The 15,954-nt window shown below is 46.2% G+C and overlaps 1 protein-coding gene across 1 annotated transcript in view; it reads left to right on the top strand.

Annotated features, from left to right (window-relative positions):
- Window positions 1–15,954, top strand: part of LOC137306057 (tyrosine-protein kinase receptor UFO-like) — a 162,655-nt gene that overhangs the window by 77,396 nt on the left and 69,305 nt on the right. Inside the window, exons 7-10 of the mRNA XM_067975103.1 lie at window positions 981–1,164; window positions 8,173–8,312; window positions 10,572–10,716; window positions 13,091–13,120. Coding sequence (XP_067831204.1) covers window positions 981–1,164; window positions 8,173–8,312; window positions 10,572–10,716; window positions 13,091–13,120 — 499 coding nt within the window. The remainder of the gene's footprint in view (window positions 1–980; window positions 1,165–8,172; window positions 8,313–10,571; window positions 10,717–13,090; window positions 13,121–15,954) is intronic.

The raw sequence follows: 15,954 nt of genomic DNA, 5'->3' as shown, positions 1-15,954 counted from the left end.
ACACTCCACTTCAGCTAGGCTCTCCGAGTTTTTATCAGGGTTTGCACTTCCTTGTCGCTGCCCAGTGATTTTTGCTGTAAAAGTGTGTGCGTGGATGGACGTGGAGTGTGAATGGGATCCAGGTCAGGTGTGATGCCCCCCAGTGTACTGGCTCTCCAGGCACACACATCCACTTGAGCGAGGCACCGGCAGGTGGCCAGTGCCTGTATAACTGTACACCAACGAGAGTCACTGCCTTCAGGACATGAGGGCAGAATATGCACTGAGTTCCAAAGCCATTGGGGGAAAACAAGAAAATACGATTTATTTGTTTTTCAACTCTTGTTCGGCAATCATTTTCTTCCAGCGGTCAACACCAGAAACACATGAGCTGTGGAGACAGGCATAGCTCACCCATGGAACGGCTCACTCCAAAACACAACAAAATGGCTGCCGTGGTCCTGAAACTTCTGGATCAGAACCATTCTGGATCTTTGCTAAATTATCCTAAGCTCAGAATTCACATTCATCCTATGGGAGTCCGTCACTGGCCTGTGTTGCCCAGTTACAGCCCACCTCCTGTCGGCCCTTTAAAAATTGAGAGGCCTAGGTGTAGGCCCAAGGCCTCAGTACAGCAGATTACTGGGGTTAAAGAGAGTATGGGAGAAGAAGAGGTAAATCGTGAAGTAATGAGTCGGGCTGATCGAGGGAAAGAACCTTGGGGGGGTGAAGAGAAATTGCAATCACTGAAAATGAATGGAATTTAAGATGACCTGTGTTTCGATTTCTGCAGTGTCTTAAGTTTCGACTCGGAAGGCCCTTTGTTTACTTGGCGGGGGGAAGAAAGTGTCCATAAGCACATTTTTGTGAAATTCCCTTTCCTTGGTAACCACTTCTGCTTCTTAGTGAGCAGCGAAGCTTCCCCCGCACATGAAGGTCTGGCACCAGATCGCGGTGCACGAAAAAAAATATAACCTTTTGCTTTTCCTGTTTTTTTTCAGGCCGAGCAGTCCAAGGATAACCTCACCCAGGAGATTTATTTCGAGGCTATCTCTGTTCCGCCATTCAGCCACATGATTAATGGACTGGTGCCGTACACGCAGTATAGGATCCGGTCGGCCTGCAGCACCGGGATTGGTACCTCTCCATGGAGCAGCTGGGTGACGGCAGAAACCTTCGAAGGAGGTGAAGTTGAAAGCACTGCCGACGTTTGGGTAGAGTCCAGGGTGGAGGGACTATGCTCGATCTGTGGAGGGAGTGGGCTCGATGGAAACATGCTTTTTGTGCCTTCTTCTCCTGGTTGTCACGGTGTCAGCCATGGCTCAGTGGTCACACTTTCATCTACTGAGTAAGAAGGTAGCGGGTTCATGTCCCACTCTAGTGACTTGAGCACAAAATCCAGGCTGACGCTCCCAGTGCAGTACTGAAGGAGTGCTGCACTATCAGAGATGCTGTCCTTCGAATGAGATATTACACCTGCCTGTCCTCTCAGGTGGACGTAAAAGATCCCATGGCACTATTCAAAGAAGAGCAGGAGAGTTCTCCCTGGTATCCTGGCCAACATTTATCCCTCAACCAACATCATTAAAACAGATTATCCGGTCACATTGCAGTTTGTGGAACCTTGCTGTCCGCAAGGTGGCTGCTATGTTAGAACATGAAACTACATTTCATTGGTTGTAAAGCACTTTGGGTTGTCTTGCGGATATGAAAGGCGCTAGTTCTTTCTTTTTAACACTACTTCATGACAGTCTCCTCTGAAATCGAAGAAGAAAAAGAGGGTGCATTTATATAAGGCCTTATGTCCCTAAAGTGCTTCATTTTCAATGAATTACTTTGAAGTGAAGTCACTTTTTTTTGCCGTCAGATGCAGCAGACAATTTGGGCACAACAAGATCACCACAAACAGCAAATGAGATAAATGGCCAGTTAATTTGTTTGTGGTATTGGGAGGAATGTTGGCCAGGACACTGGGAAAACCACCACCCTCCTTTGAAATAGTGCTGTGGGATCTTTTACATCCACCTGAACAGACAGATGAGGCCTTGGTTTAATGACCCACCCTTCACGGCGAGGAATCTCTTTGAACCAGTCCACGCCGGGAAGTGGATTTTGGGCAATGGGCAGAACGTCTATCAGTTGAAGAGCAGAATGGTGTTTGGAGCAGGCTTCTGCAGTTGTCAGTACTGTTAATGGATCCCGACCTTTCCAATGAACCAGGCCTGCCTGGCGCACGTGAAGCTAAATGGAAAAACGGATGGTGTTTAGATGAGGTTTCTGCCATTACCAGAACTGTTAATGGACCCCGAGCTTACCAATGAACCAGGCCTGATGCTAATGAAGCTAAGTGTTAAACGCTCAGGAATTTAATGTAACGAGAGTAACAGGAAGTATTTCAGTTAAGTGGAATTCTGTGTCTGGGATTTGAATTATTCTTGGGTGGGAGCCCAGCAGTTGTGGAGGTGGGCAGATTGGGCTCCTGACCCATATGTTGTTGGTTCGAATCCCAATCTCAACGTTCCTTCCAACCTGTCTTCTGAGACTGTGGCCAAAATCAGCTATTCATGATGCAAAATTTCCTTATAAGAAAGGAGGAGGAGGCTCAGCTTAAGGACACTTGAGAAAGGATTTTTATTTCTTTCTAAATTTCGTCCGATTAATAAAGGTCTGCATGTAGCCCTGTTAGGATGCAATGTGATCATCGAATGTCAAAAGAATGAAGTGTTTTACTTGGCAGCCTGCCTGCTCTGAAGCTCCCGTGTTCATTCAATCCCTGATAAGGCAATGCTTCATTCGAGTCAAATAAGGCTGAGATCCACAAACCGCTTCCTTATCGCCATTCCAGTCTTGGATCTTTATTCCGTCACAGCTCTGGGTAGGAGTGCTGTAAATTTACACTGATCAAAGATATGCCAAAAAGTTACCCTGCACATACGCACTGAGTTGTAGCACAATAGGCTGAGACTAGAAGGCTATCTATGCAAATATTGTTAGCAGCTCGCTGCATAAAATCTTTCTTATCTGACCAGAAAGATAAAAAATAAACAATGTAGACAATCCTTGTTTATGAAATTCGGCTGGGCCCCACACTTTAGGAAGAATGTCAAGGCTTTGGGAAGGAGATTTACTAGAATGGTACCAGTGATGAGGGACTTCAGTTACGTGGATAGACTGGAGAAGCTGGGATTGTTCTCCTTAGAGCAGAGATGGTTAAGGGGAGATTTAATAGAGGTGTTCAAAATTATGAGGGGTTTTGATAGAGTAGATAGGGAGAAACTTTCCACTGGCAGGAGGATCGGTAACCAGAGTTAATTGGCAAAAAAATTCCAGGGGGGAAATGAGGAGAATTTTTATACGCAGCGAGTTAATGATCTGGAATGCACTGCCTGAAATGGCGGTGGAAGCAGATTCAATAATAACTTTCAAAAGGGAATTGGATATACACTTGAATAGGAAAAATTTGCAGGGCTATGGGGAATGAGCAGGGGAGTGGAACTAATTGGATAGCTCTTTCAAAGAGAGGGTACAGATACAGCGGGCCGAATGGCCTCCTTCTGAGCTGTATGATTCTATGAAATGTAAAATCGCGATGAAGAATTGAGGTGTCCTTTCGATTATAACAACTCGCCCTTCTGATTCCCCTCCCCCTCGCCCCCCTCCCGACTATCGCTGGAGAACAGACCCACAGCCACCTGCGGTCGCCCTGTACCTCGCCCAAGTAGCCATTCCGCACGCATGAGGCTACACACAAAGTCCAGAAATTCCTCTCTTAGGGGGGGCGGGGGTGTGTGATTAAATTGTGCATTGTGTGTGGGTGAGGAGGGGGATTTGGGCGGGACATGGTAAGAGTCTCCACCCGTTTTTTGCCTCCACCCCACCTGCGATTTCTGTGGGTGTTACGACGCTATACAAGTGAGGGAAAAGCGTCACATGGTGCATTCTCCACAATTCGTACCCGAGCAACGACTGCGCCCTGGTGTCCGGCATTGCTAAGGGCCCGGGGGAAGGATGGTGGGGAGTTTAACTTTAAAAGGCTGGTTTCCTGAAAGTAGTCAAAATAATTATTTCTGGGAAAGTGAGTTCCAGAGAAAGCAACACCTGCATTATCTGGAATTGGCAATGCTATCTTCTTGGGATGGCAATGCCATTTGCCAACGGAGTCACTTAGAAGCTCTGTCCCAGCTTTTAAAGGAATTATTAATCAGATTTTTAATGATTTGGTTAGCCTGGTCTTTAAGGCAGGTCCTTTATATTTCCAGTGTCGAATGCCTCATTTCATGTCCCCAAACCATGGTGAAGGTTTTGGTTGTTGGCTGGAGCGGTGGGTTATTACACTCCACCTTCACCATCACCTCAAGGACCTGCATTTGAATCCAGCCAGACTAATGGGTGACAGTTTCCCCTCTGCTGGGTGTAACAGACTGAGTTCAATCCTGTTCCTAGTGCCAGTGAGTTTATAGGACAAAACTCGCACTGAATTGGCAATCCACTACAAGCCCTCAGCCAATAGCTGTGGAAAGTGGGTTCTGAGGTTAGTGTCAAAGAGCGTTGTTGGAGCCAGGTAAAGGGAGCTTTCCTCTACATCTACGATACAACTTAACAAATTCTCTCTCCTGGCATGAAGCTTCATTGGCGGGGAGTACAGGTCAGGAAATGAGGCACAGAGGTGGCAGGACCCTCCCATGGGATGCGCTGATCATGCCTGAACTACCCATAGGCAGCCCCGGTGGGTGAAGGTCCATGATGGGAGTGCAAATTCCTATGACGTACTCTCTAACCTCGAGTGCACTGTCGCTGGGAGTACACAGTGTTGGCACCGAGTGCAAAAAGTGGTAAAAATGTTCCATTCGCCAGCTCATGTCTCCCTCCCCTTAAGCACAAAGAACTTATTGTTTTCAGACTGGTTGAGGGTGGTGTGTGCCACGAGGTGGTTGGCAGGGGTTCACCCAATAGGGGCTCACTGGATGAGGAATTCTTCACCCGCCAGCCATGTCAGTGAGGGAATAGCCCACAGGACAGGGGGACCCACAGAGACCGGAACGGAATACGAACAAGGCATAAATGACTAAATAAAGGCTGCACTCGGGTTCTTTTTTCCATAGAAGGTTTATTCATGCAAGGCTGAAAACGGGATTGGATTTCCACAAGTCTGTAACTGAGGAACTTACTACAGAGGAAGGATGAGTGTGAGAGAGAGAGAAAAGTGAGAGGAGAGGGAGGGAGAGGGGAGAAGTGAGAGAGAGAAAAGAGAGAGAAGAGAGAGGGAGTGAGAAAAGGGAATGTATGAGCGAAAAGTGAGAGAGAGGGGAAAGAGGAGGGAGAGAGAGGGAGAGAAGTGAGCAAGGAGAGGGAGAGAGAGGAGAGGGAGAGAAGTGAGCAAGGAGAGGGAGAGAGAGGAGAGGGAGAGAAGTGAGAGAGAAAAAAGAGAGAGAGAGAGAGAAAAGAGAGTGCATGAAAGAGAAAAGTGGGAGAGAGAGGGGAAGGAGAGGGAGAGAAGTAGGAGATAGAAAAGAGAGAGAGGAGAGAAGGGAGAGGGAGAGAAGTAGGAGATAGAAAAGAGAGAGAAAGAGAGAGAGGAGAGAAGGGAGAGGGAGAGAGTGAAAAGTGACTGACCAACATAGTTCAGGAGTGAATGACTCCATTCCGTGGGGAGTGGGAGGCGGGGGGGGTCACATTCCTGTTCCTTTAGGGACTGTGGCCATCTTAGCAGGTGGCAGCAAGAACAGCTGCAATCACATTCTTAACACCGTCTCTCAATTCGGAGGGAATGACCATTATTTGCCGAAGCTGGGAGGCTGCCACGCATCATCGTAATTTGTCTTATTTTATTTTCCGTTATTTAAACCACACTTGATCTAATTGTTAGTCCCAGAAAATAAAGAATAATTCATTGCAGGGGATTTTTTTTGTTGCCTGAGTTTCTCCTGAAGGCAACAGCTCAGATTGCCAGACAGTTCTGCCCTCTGGTACCTCGCCAAGTAACTGTTCTACATGTGTGAGTCCAGAGTATAAGTAAGCTGTTCAACCATGAGGGTCATCACCTGGCATCCACATACACTCCCTTCCCAGCAGGCTACTGATCAGGAGCATGACCCCAGGCTGACTATTTTATTCCCCACCCTCCCACCCAGGGTTGATAAAGTCTGTTGTAACCTCTTCCCTGGCTGAGACTAGTCAATTTGGGTCAGACCAGGGGGTCAAACCCGTGACCTTCTCTATTCCGCTCGGCTAAGCACCACACGATGCATCGGCCCATTGAGCCTTCTGCCGTCTTCGGTTTGAATGAACGTGGCTCAGTGGAGACACCCTGGCGGAGAGATTCATCAGATCATTCTCACTGAGAAAACCTTTCGGAGATTTGGAATTGCACAGCATGTCCGGCAGCATCTGTAAGAGCAAGACCGGTTAATGTTTTGGGAGTGAGAACGTCATCAGAGCTAGAAGCTGGAAGATAAGTGATCCCCTTAATGGGACTGAACAAAACAAAGGGTCAGGGAGGGGAGAAAAACCACAGGCGTAAATCAAACCCTGGATCATCTGGTTGACGTTCATTTTCAACAAGTTAAAGCCGGCGTCAAAGTAACACCAATTGGAAAATATAGGCTCAGGAGTCAGGAATGCTGATTCCTGTCACAAAGAGACAAAGGGTTTAATAACCAACAACAACTTGCATTTATATAGCGCAGTTAATGTAGTAAAACGTCCCAAGGCGCTTCACTGGAGCATTATTAAACAAATTTGACACCAAGCCATATAAGGAGATGTTAGGACAAGCTTGGACAAAGAGCTAGGTTTTAAGGAGCATCTTAAAGCCGGTGAGAGAGAGGGTTTAGGGAGAGAATTCCCAGAGCTTAGGGCCTAGACAGCTGTGGTCACGGCCGTCAATGGTGGAGCGAATAAAATTGGGGATGCGCAAGAGGCCGGAATTGGAGGAACGCAGAGATCTTGGAGAGTTGTAGGGCTTGGAGAAGATTCACAGAACCAAAACTCCCCCGTAATGGAAGGGGATGAAATGGCAGGCGGAGGGGAGAGAGAAGCAGGAAAGTGGCAGGCTTCCCAGCTATGGAAGTTGCCTATTGAGTTTTCGGAGTGCACTCCCTGTGGAGCCTCGCCCGCCGACAGCGCTGTCTAGAGATCGGGGTGGCACTCTCCATGATTTTCCCTCCTGTCCATTTTAACGGTGCGGTGCGCGCCCGCAATCACCTGACGTTTGTGGCCAGCATGGGGAATCTCTACGCTCGGAGCTCACTTTTGAAAAAATCAGCACCCTTAGAGTTTAAACTCCTTCAGGAAATCCCGATGTGTATCTCTTTACCATGAGGAGAATGTTTTTTATTTTTGGAAAGTCGACCAATTGTTTCCTAAGGAAACGGAATCTTTTCCAATGTGGCAGTACGCGGAGCCAAAGGAATTTGGGGGGAGGGGGAGGTGGGGGGGGTGCAGTTATTCCCATGACCAGTAACCAGAAACATGTGGAAGTGATTGGAACGGAAATTGTGCTGAAAACCTTCTCCGATTCAGCTGGGACTTCAGCTCGTTGATGGAGGGTGGACCTTTCACCATGGAAACATCTGCAGAGCAAATCAGGAATAGTGATGTGGTAGTGATTGCTGCTTGCCTGTTGGGCTGGAAGATGCCATCTTGTCCCAGCTACAGTCAAATCGAAACACCCACTCCAAAGGAAACTTGTTGGCCCTCAAATTCCTGGCCTTGGGAAGATGTATATCAGTGTCAGTCGTTGCTCAGTGGGTAGCACTCTCCCCTTTGAGTGATGCAGATTCAAGCCCCACTTCAGAGACTTCAGCACATAATCTAGGCTGACACTTCCAGTGCATTATTGAGGGAGCGCTGCACTGTCGGAGGTGCTGACTTTCAGATGAGACATTAAACAGAGGCCCCGTCTGCCCTCTCGGGTAAAAGATCCCATGGCACTGTTGAAAGAAGAGGAGAGGAGTTCTCCCTGGTGTCTTGGTCAATATTTATCCTTCAACTACGACCAACTGACCACAAGCCCACAGAGGGAGGAGGGAGTGGCATTTCCGTGATAGCATGCACTTTTATTCCTTCTATGTTCTTTACTTTGTGAGGGTACAAGATGTCGTTGCACTGGGTGTTCATTGTGCACCGTGATTGCTTATCCTGTCTGTAGCTGTAAGTAGTAACCTGTTGCTATTTTTTGTCTTTTTCTTTCAGAGCCAGACACTGCCCCAAGCAATGTAACCTTTCACTACAATGGCAGCGCACTGATCTTCGAATGGGAGAAACCACCCGCAGGCCTTAATGGGGTCCTACAAGGATATAAAGTGGCTTATCAGGAGCAAGACTCTGCTGAGGTGAATGGGCTTCATATTTAGTAATTCTCTTGACACGCACGCACAGCCCTGGACCTCCACCAGATGTGCAATTCAGCATTTCTTTCCCATTTTCCTTCATGTCCGATACATAGTCCTACACACTCTTCCTCTTCTCTGCATCATCACACCGATCAAATCAGGATTCGTTCCCCAATCTCCTTTTCCCCACACCACAAACCTGAAGAACGCCTCTCCTTCCCAAGTCCTTCTACAACCTTTAGGCTTTCGAAATCCAAGTAACTCTCGCAATACCCTCCCATTTTGATGAGGAAGATTATACAAAGAAAGACTTGCATTTATATAGCACCTTTCATGACCCTAGGACGTCCCAAAGCGCTTTACAGCCAATTAATTACTTTTTTGAAGTATAGTCACTGTTGTAATGTAGGAAATGCAGCAGCCAATTTGCACACAGCAAGCCCCACAAACAGCAATGTGATAATGACCAGATAATCTGTTGTAGTGATGTTGATTGAGGGATAAATATTGGCCAGGACACCGGGGAGAACGCCCCTCTTTGAAATTGTGCCGTGGGATAGTTTACGTCCACTTGAGAGGGCAGACAGGACCTCGGTTTAGCGTCTCATCCAAAAGACAGCACAGCACTCTCTCAGTACTGACACTGGAGTGTCAGCCTAGATTATGTGCTCTAGTCTCTAGACCTTCTGACTCAGATATGAGAGTGCTACCCACTGGGTCACGACTGACACCTAAAACACAATGTAAATTTCTGGAACTAGTTAGTCTGGCAGGATCTCAGGCTTAGCACATTCTGTAAAAGAACTAGTGACTTTTAAAAGACTAGTTTATTGGCAAGCTTATCCAGTGGGTAGTTGAGATGTACAGTATGGGATGGTCCCGGGATTAACCCCTGATCCCTACTGAGGTAGCTGATCTCAACTGGAATGATGCTATAGTTCAGCTCGGCCTCCCGACGCTGGGGAGTGGAAGAGTCAGCCGAGGGTCCCGCTCCCGATCGCCGCCCAGGAAAATCCGCGTGGGAGAGCTGGATCCAACCCAGGCCGCACCCTGTGGTTGAATAGCCTGCCAACAAGCACTGTCCTATCCGAATAATGGCCACATGGGGGAGGTGCAGGAAGCCCACCGTCACCTGTGGAACTCAATGCTGGGGGGGGGAGGGGGAGAATGTGAAGAGAGAAAACTGGCAAGGTTAAAACAAAAGTACAAAATATCATTGACTCCATTTCTGAAAACAAAATCGGCAAAACAGAGAGGCGGAGATTTTTTTCAGATAGAGAAAAATAAAAGGCACTTATGAGAATTAGGAGCTTGTACCCTTCTGGGAAATGCTTTTAAATCATAAATTGAGCTCAGGAATTCTCATTATAATTCTCAGAGGACCCGTTAGTCCTCAATCCAAAATAACCCCCCAGTTCAAGCAGAATTTACACTAATTTGCTAATCTTGCTAAAACTGAGATAGACGTGGGAAATGGATAGTGTTGGCAGCAGGAGGGGCTTTTTGAGATTTAGGGCAGCTCTCCCACACTGCACTCGGATATTTCCCGTGTTCTGTATCCGATATTTTCCTTCAGATTTCAGAAAAGTGTTGCCCATTTATAGGGAAATAGAGTGGGACATGTGTGGTATATATTGTACAACTTCTCCGCTATTAGTACAATCGAATCTGCACTCAGGGATACAGGAAAAGATAAGAAGGATCCAGCAAGTAGAAGACAAGGCGGGAGTGGGGAGTCACACCTCAGGAACTGCCCAGTCACTTTGTCTTGGCGCCATCACCCCCCTTAACTCTCAAGTCCTCTTGTGGTGTCTGTCGGTAATGGAGCCAGACCTGATCTTCCTCGGCCTGCTGTGCCCCGGCCATCCTTTATACCCAAGGAAAGTCCGCGCGTGAGAGCTGGATCCGACACGGGCCGCACCCTGCGGTCGAATAGCCTGCCAACAAGCACTGTCCTACCTGGAAAATGGCCACTTGGGGAGGTGCAGGAGGCCCAATGTCGCCAACAAGAGGCACATCTGTCCTAAAGAGTGTCTAGGTGAGGTATTGGTCCAAGTTCTCCCACACGCTGGCAAGTTTACCAGTGAGACCAGTGTGTCTGCAGTTGGCACCACTAGCACCAAGTCTTGGTGCCTCTACACAACAAGCTTTAGTTTCCAGCTCTCCCACTGCTCACTCTTGAGGATCTGGGAAACTGGATGGCCTGTGACTTTAAAAACAAAATGCCCGCAATTTAAATGCTCTTTCCTTTTTTTCTAGGTGATTGTGGATAATGGGATGAGAAACAACATCATTCTGGAGGTTATTCTCCCCGTCACGAACCTGAGCGTGCGAGTGGCTGCGTACACGAGAGCCGGAGATAGCCCGTGGAGTGACCCTGTCCCGATCTCCCTTCCCAACCCAGGTGAGATGGAGATGACTTTGTGAAACTGCTCCAGCCAGTTTTTGGGAAGTAGTGAGCGTTTCTCTATGAATGTTCTGATCGCTGACAGGGAACAGAATGTTTAGGAAGAGCAAAAGCCCATTAGGCCCAACAACCCTGCTGCCTTTTTTTTTGGTTGATCAACCCCACCTACGCACCTTCTCACCATATCCCTCAATCCCACCTACGCACCTTCTCACCATATCCCTCAACCCCACCTACGCACCTTCTCACCATATCCCTCAACCCCACCTACGCACCTTCTCACCATATCCCTCAACCCCACCTACGCACCTTCTCACCATATCCCTCAACCCCACCTACGCACCTTCTCACCATATCCCTCAACCCCACCTACGCACCTTCTCACCATATCCCTCAACCCCACCTACGCACCTTCTAACCATATCCCTCAACCACACCGACCCATCTTCTCACTAATGCCCTCAACGCCATGTCCATATTTCACTGTCCACACCCACTATGGGTTGTTTTTGCTGCAGTGCTGTCTAAAATGTGACTACATAAACTTTAAAGTTTCATCTCACCCCGTGTCCTGTTCTGAATCTCTTCAAGGATTCTAAGCTCTGTATCGTGCTGCCTTACAGTACTTCTCAGGGTAACACAAAGTGTTGGTCTCTTTGTGAATTCAGGAGCTGGGAGTGGGAGCTACCTTGGAGTGGGTCACATTTCAGGGTTGAGTTAATGGGGAATCACTTTCTGGTTAAAGGTCGTGAGCCATTCCCTTTGTAGTATGTTTTGCCTCCTTGGGCTGTCCTTAAATGGTGATCCTGCCCAGTCTTTATGATGGAGCCTTACCTTCCTGAGTCTTTTGGTCTGTCTTCTGATTTCCCTCTTTGACTTGGGACCTCGTCTGACTTCACTGCAATTTCACTTTGTTCAGTGGTTAGATCTACAGAGAAGTGGGGTCGGAGAACAGAATTAACCTCAGTTCAGTTCAGTTCAGTAAACGTTGGCAGCCTATAGTGACACCATGATTTCCGGCTGTTTAAATAGAGTCTGTAGACTGCTGTAGTGCTCTGTTTAAATAGACTCTTTAAACTTCTGTAATGTGCTGTTTAAATAGACTCTTTAGACTGCTGTAGTGCGCTGGTTAAGTAGACTCTTTAGACTGCTGTAGTGTGCTGTTTAAGTAGACTCTTTAGACTGTTGCTGTAATGAGCTGTTTAAGTAGTCTCTTTTCTGAGTAAATAAACTTTGTTTGATGTAAAATAGGATAATTCCCCCGTCAATCATGTTGTAAGTGACTGGGATTGATTTTACACACATAATTTGTGTTATGTAATTATCTTCCACTCACTGCATTAGCTGGAGAATAATCCTGCTTTTATCAGTAGATGTTGCTGCAGTTTTGGTCATGAGCTCTGTTTGCTGCAGTTCGTAGAGACTCTTTTTAAATAGACTCTGTAGACTGCCGTAGTGCGCTATTTAAATAGACTCTTTAGACTTTCTGCTGTAGTGCACTGTTTAAATAGTCTCTGTTTGTTTAGTAAATAGACTTTGTTTGCTGTAAAATAGATTGTTTGCTGTAAGTCCGGCCCCACCTCCAACTCATTGGCTGACACAGTGGTGTCAATAGACACTCTGATAAATGTTAGCAGGAGTTCTGAGCTGTATTATACATTGTGTCTACTTAGGTTTTCAAGAAACCAAAACCCCACTGCACACTGGGCACCACTGCCCCTTTAAGGGCATGGGTATTTGTCATGCTATTGGTGAGTTGGTGACAATGATGTTAATATAAGAACAGCCATACTGCAGCATAAGCTGATACTTCATGTAAGGAGGCCTAGCCAGCATGGTAGCCTGTGTGCTTGCTGATATCTTTTTGATGGTGATGTCAGGAAACACTTCTTTACACAAAGGGTAGTGGAAATCTAGCACTCACTTCCCCAAAAAACTGTTCAACTGGGGGTCATTTGAAAATTTCAAAACCGAGATTGATAGATTTTTGTTAGGCAAGGGTATTAAGGGTTATGGAACCAAGGCGGTTAAATGGAGTTAAGATACAGATCAGCCGTGATCTAATTGAATGACGAAACGGGCTCGAGGGGCTGAATGGCCTACTTCTTCCTGATCCTAGGTTCTTTCCTATGTTCCTATGTTAACAGAATCTCCTGTCTTCTAAACCATCTTAAAAGTAATGTAGGACTACCATCTTGAATAAGGTTGAGCAAATGTTTTATCTACGTCAGGAATTTTGGCTTGCCAGGCAGATATTATTGATCATAAATGCCCCAATTTAACAAGTTAAGTTGTGCTGTGTTTGACTGTTCTTCACTGTCACTGTGAGGCATGCTCCAGAATATTATTTGTGCTTCTGGTCTTTTAACAGGTAGCCCAAGGGAGATAAGACATCCATCAGGTAAGAGGCCACCTTCATGCCAATGGTCCTGAGTACAATTGGGTTCTAAGTGAAACAAGGTGGGAGACAGTTCAATGCCTTCATCTCAGGACATCCCAAAGCACTTTACAGCCAATTAAGTACTTTTTGAAGTGTAGTCATGTTGCTCCGATTTCGCTAGATGTTCGAAAGATCGAACAAATAGGTTAGCAACCTTTCCTTTTAGGGTTCAAATGTAAGTTTGGGCTGAACAAACACACCGGCAACAGATTTTGCGTACAAAGATTTATCTTTAATAAATGCTTAACAAACACCGTTCGTAGTTTAAAGTCCAATTCCAAAATATAAGACTCACAACTTATATTGATATTACCCGATTTGGTCCGAGGTAATCAATCTCTGTCCAAACCTCTACGTAGGGTTTCTGTCCCCAGGTCCCTGCTGTCGAGTGTTGCTCCTAGGTTCTCGCTGCTATCTGGGGTTTTTCCTCCTGGTTTATACTATCCTATAATCTGTCCCATCTCCTTGATTACACATTTGTTCCCTTTCCCTGCGCCCTGATGATTAGTTTATCCTATTCTACAACCTGTCCCATCTCCTTGATTACTTTACATCTTACTTCATCCATTGACCACTGGTTGGGAATTTTAGGAGTGGGGGCACAGTCTAAAAATTAGAGCCAGACCTTTCAGGAGCGAGATTAGAAAACATTTCTACACACAAAGGGTTGTAGAAGTTTGGAACTCTCTTCCGCAAACGGCAATTGATACTAGCTCAATTGCTAAATTTAAATCTGAGATAGATAGCTTTTTGGCAATCAAAGGTATTAAGGGATATGGGCCAAAGGCAGGTATATGGAGTTAGATCACAGATCAGCCATGATCTTATCAAATGGCAGAGCAGGCACGAGGGGCTGAATGGCCTACTCCTGTTCCTATGTTCCTATGACCCATTGTTTGTTAACGTCTGTAGTGACCTCACCCGTGCCTGACGAGGTTACCTATGAGCCCTCTGTTTCAGAACATTACTGAACCTCTGCATTATTTATCCACCATCCCTTACACATGGTGACTCCTTCATTTTATTTCAGTTTTACACTACTTCTTCCATTTCCACATTCCTCCCTTTGATCATTATCATTTGACCAAATGATTTGATCACCATAAAGCTGTTTCCCATCGTCGGGGTGTGTCCTTTGTCCTTTGTAAAGCCTGATACACTTCCATTGATTCCACTCGAATCTTCAGCCTTTTCTCTAGTCTTTTCATGCTTACACAGGTGAAGCATAGGCATATGAACACCAGCATGATCATAATTACCATCAGGTGGGACACGAGTCTCACCCAGGGGTGTATGTTCACATTTTCACCCCAATTCCTAAGGTCGTCCCACCAAGTATTGATTTTGATTTGTTTAATCTTTTGTTCAATGTCCTGGGTATTCATTTCCACCCTTTTGTAGATTTCATGAACAAGATCAAGCTTATGTCTAATTTCCGTTATCTGTTCCTCCTCTAGCTGGATGTTGATGTCGATTTTTGTGAATTATTTTGTCAAGCGATTCTTCAGGTCTATCGACACATTAAGATTAACAGTTGCATGCCTCTGGATGTTGATAATTTCCTCATTTCCTATTCTCATCGGTATCAGGGGGTGCATGGAGAAGGTTGGGTTTTGGATAGGGCGGTCCTTATTCTCATAATGGTAACTAGCTTCAGTGGTGGTAAAACAATATGTTCCGTCACCCATATAAGCGCTTCGAGTGATAGGTTTGTGAATCGCCTTCTCCATGATCAAGGAGCAATTTATGGCCGTGTTTCCCTTAAATCCGCATCGCACGGTGCGGGTGGGGTAAATTTTGTATGGGCATATTACTGTTCTTTCCGTAGTGGCACATTGTCCCAATGCAGTTCCCACTAGAGTACCGTTCTGCTTCACAGCATATGGCCTCATTCCTGCCACGGCCACCCATACTCCTTTTTGTATCGTGCCTATGGTTTGGACCTCAAATAATGGCATTCCTTCCAGGTGTCCTATCATGGGGACTCCTATCACCATCCCTACAGCAGTACTTCCACGGGGGCCCGTACATTCCTCGTTGAACCAGACCCTGCTGAGTTTCCGTAGTTCACAGTCACTGATAGTAGCAGGAACATTCTGCTTTATCAGACCCCGGATTTGAGTATTGTTGATCCAAGTGGGGGGTACTTCTTCACATTTTGCCAGCATTAAGTTTTCTCTCAGCTGGTCCAGCATCCAATTGCCATATGTCATGCACAGTGTTTGTTGTTGGGTTCCGTTCGCCGCCTTTTTGGCTGTGTTAATAAGTTGATTAATAGTCCGTGCATGTCCTTCTAAGACCTTCACCTGTTGTGTTTGGATCCCTATACTTTCCTGTCCTGCCTGTGACTCTTGTCTTAGATTATTATTCAGTTCCTCCAATAACGTTTTGACTTGCTCGGTTAAGATTTTAACCTTGGAGTTCAAATTAGTTATATCTAGAGTATTTACAGTGGCCATTCCTGCTCCATAGACTGTCCCTGCATCATTCAGTAACCCTCTCTTCCTCCTTTCCCTAGCTGTCCTTGTTTCATTTCTCTGCTTCCCTCCTATCTCTCCCTTGAGCAACATCAAAGTCAAGTCCTGATACAATCTTTTGGTTCCCTCCGGGCACCAATCGGGTAATTGTACATCGATTATATTCAGTACTATAGGTATTAATTCATATTGTATATTATCATAAACGATTTTGGTCGTGTTTCTTAATATTACTCCTCCCTTGGGTCCCGGCTCGTGTTCGGGGCAGTCCCAAACTGGAACCGGGGTCGTAGGGATCGGGGTGGTGGTCTGAACAAT

Source organism: Heptranchias perlo, chromosome 41 (genome assembly GCF_035084215.1).
Source record: "Heptranchias perlo isolate sHepPer1 chromosome 41, sHepPer1.hap1, whole genome shotgun sequence".
In the NCBI taxonomy this organism is placed as follows: Eukaryota; Metazoa; Chordata; class Chondrichthyes; order Hexanchiformes; family Hexanchidae; genus Heptranchias; species Heptranchias perlo.
The sequence above is the reverse complement of the archived record's forward strand: the minus strand, read 5'-3'. Positions and strand labels throughout refer to the sequence as shown.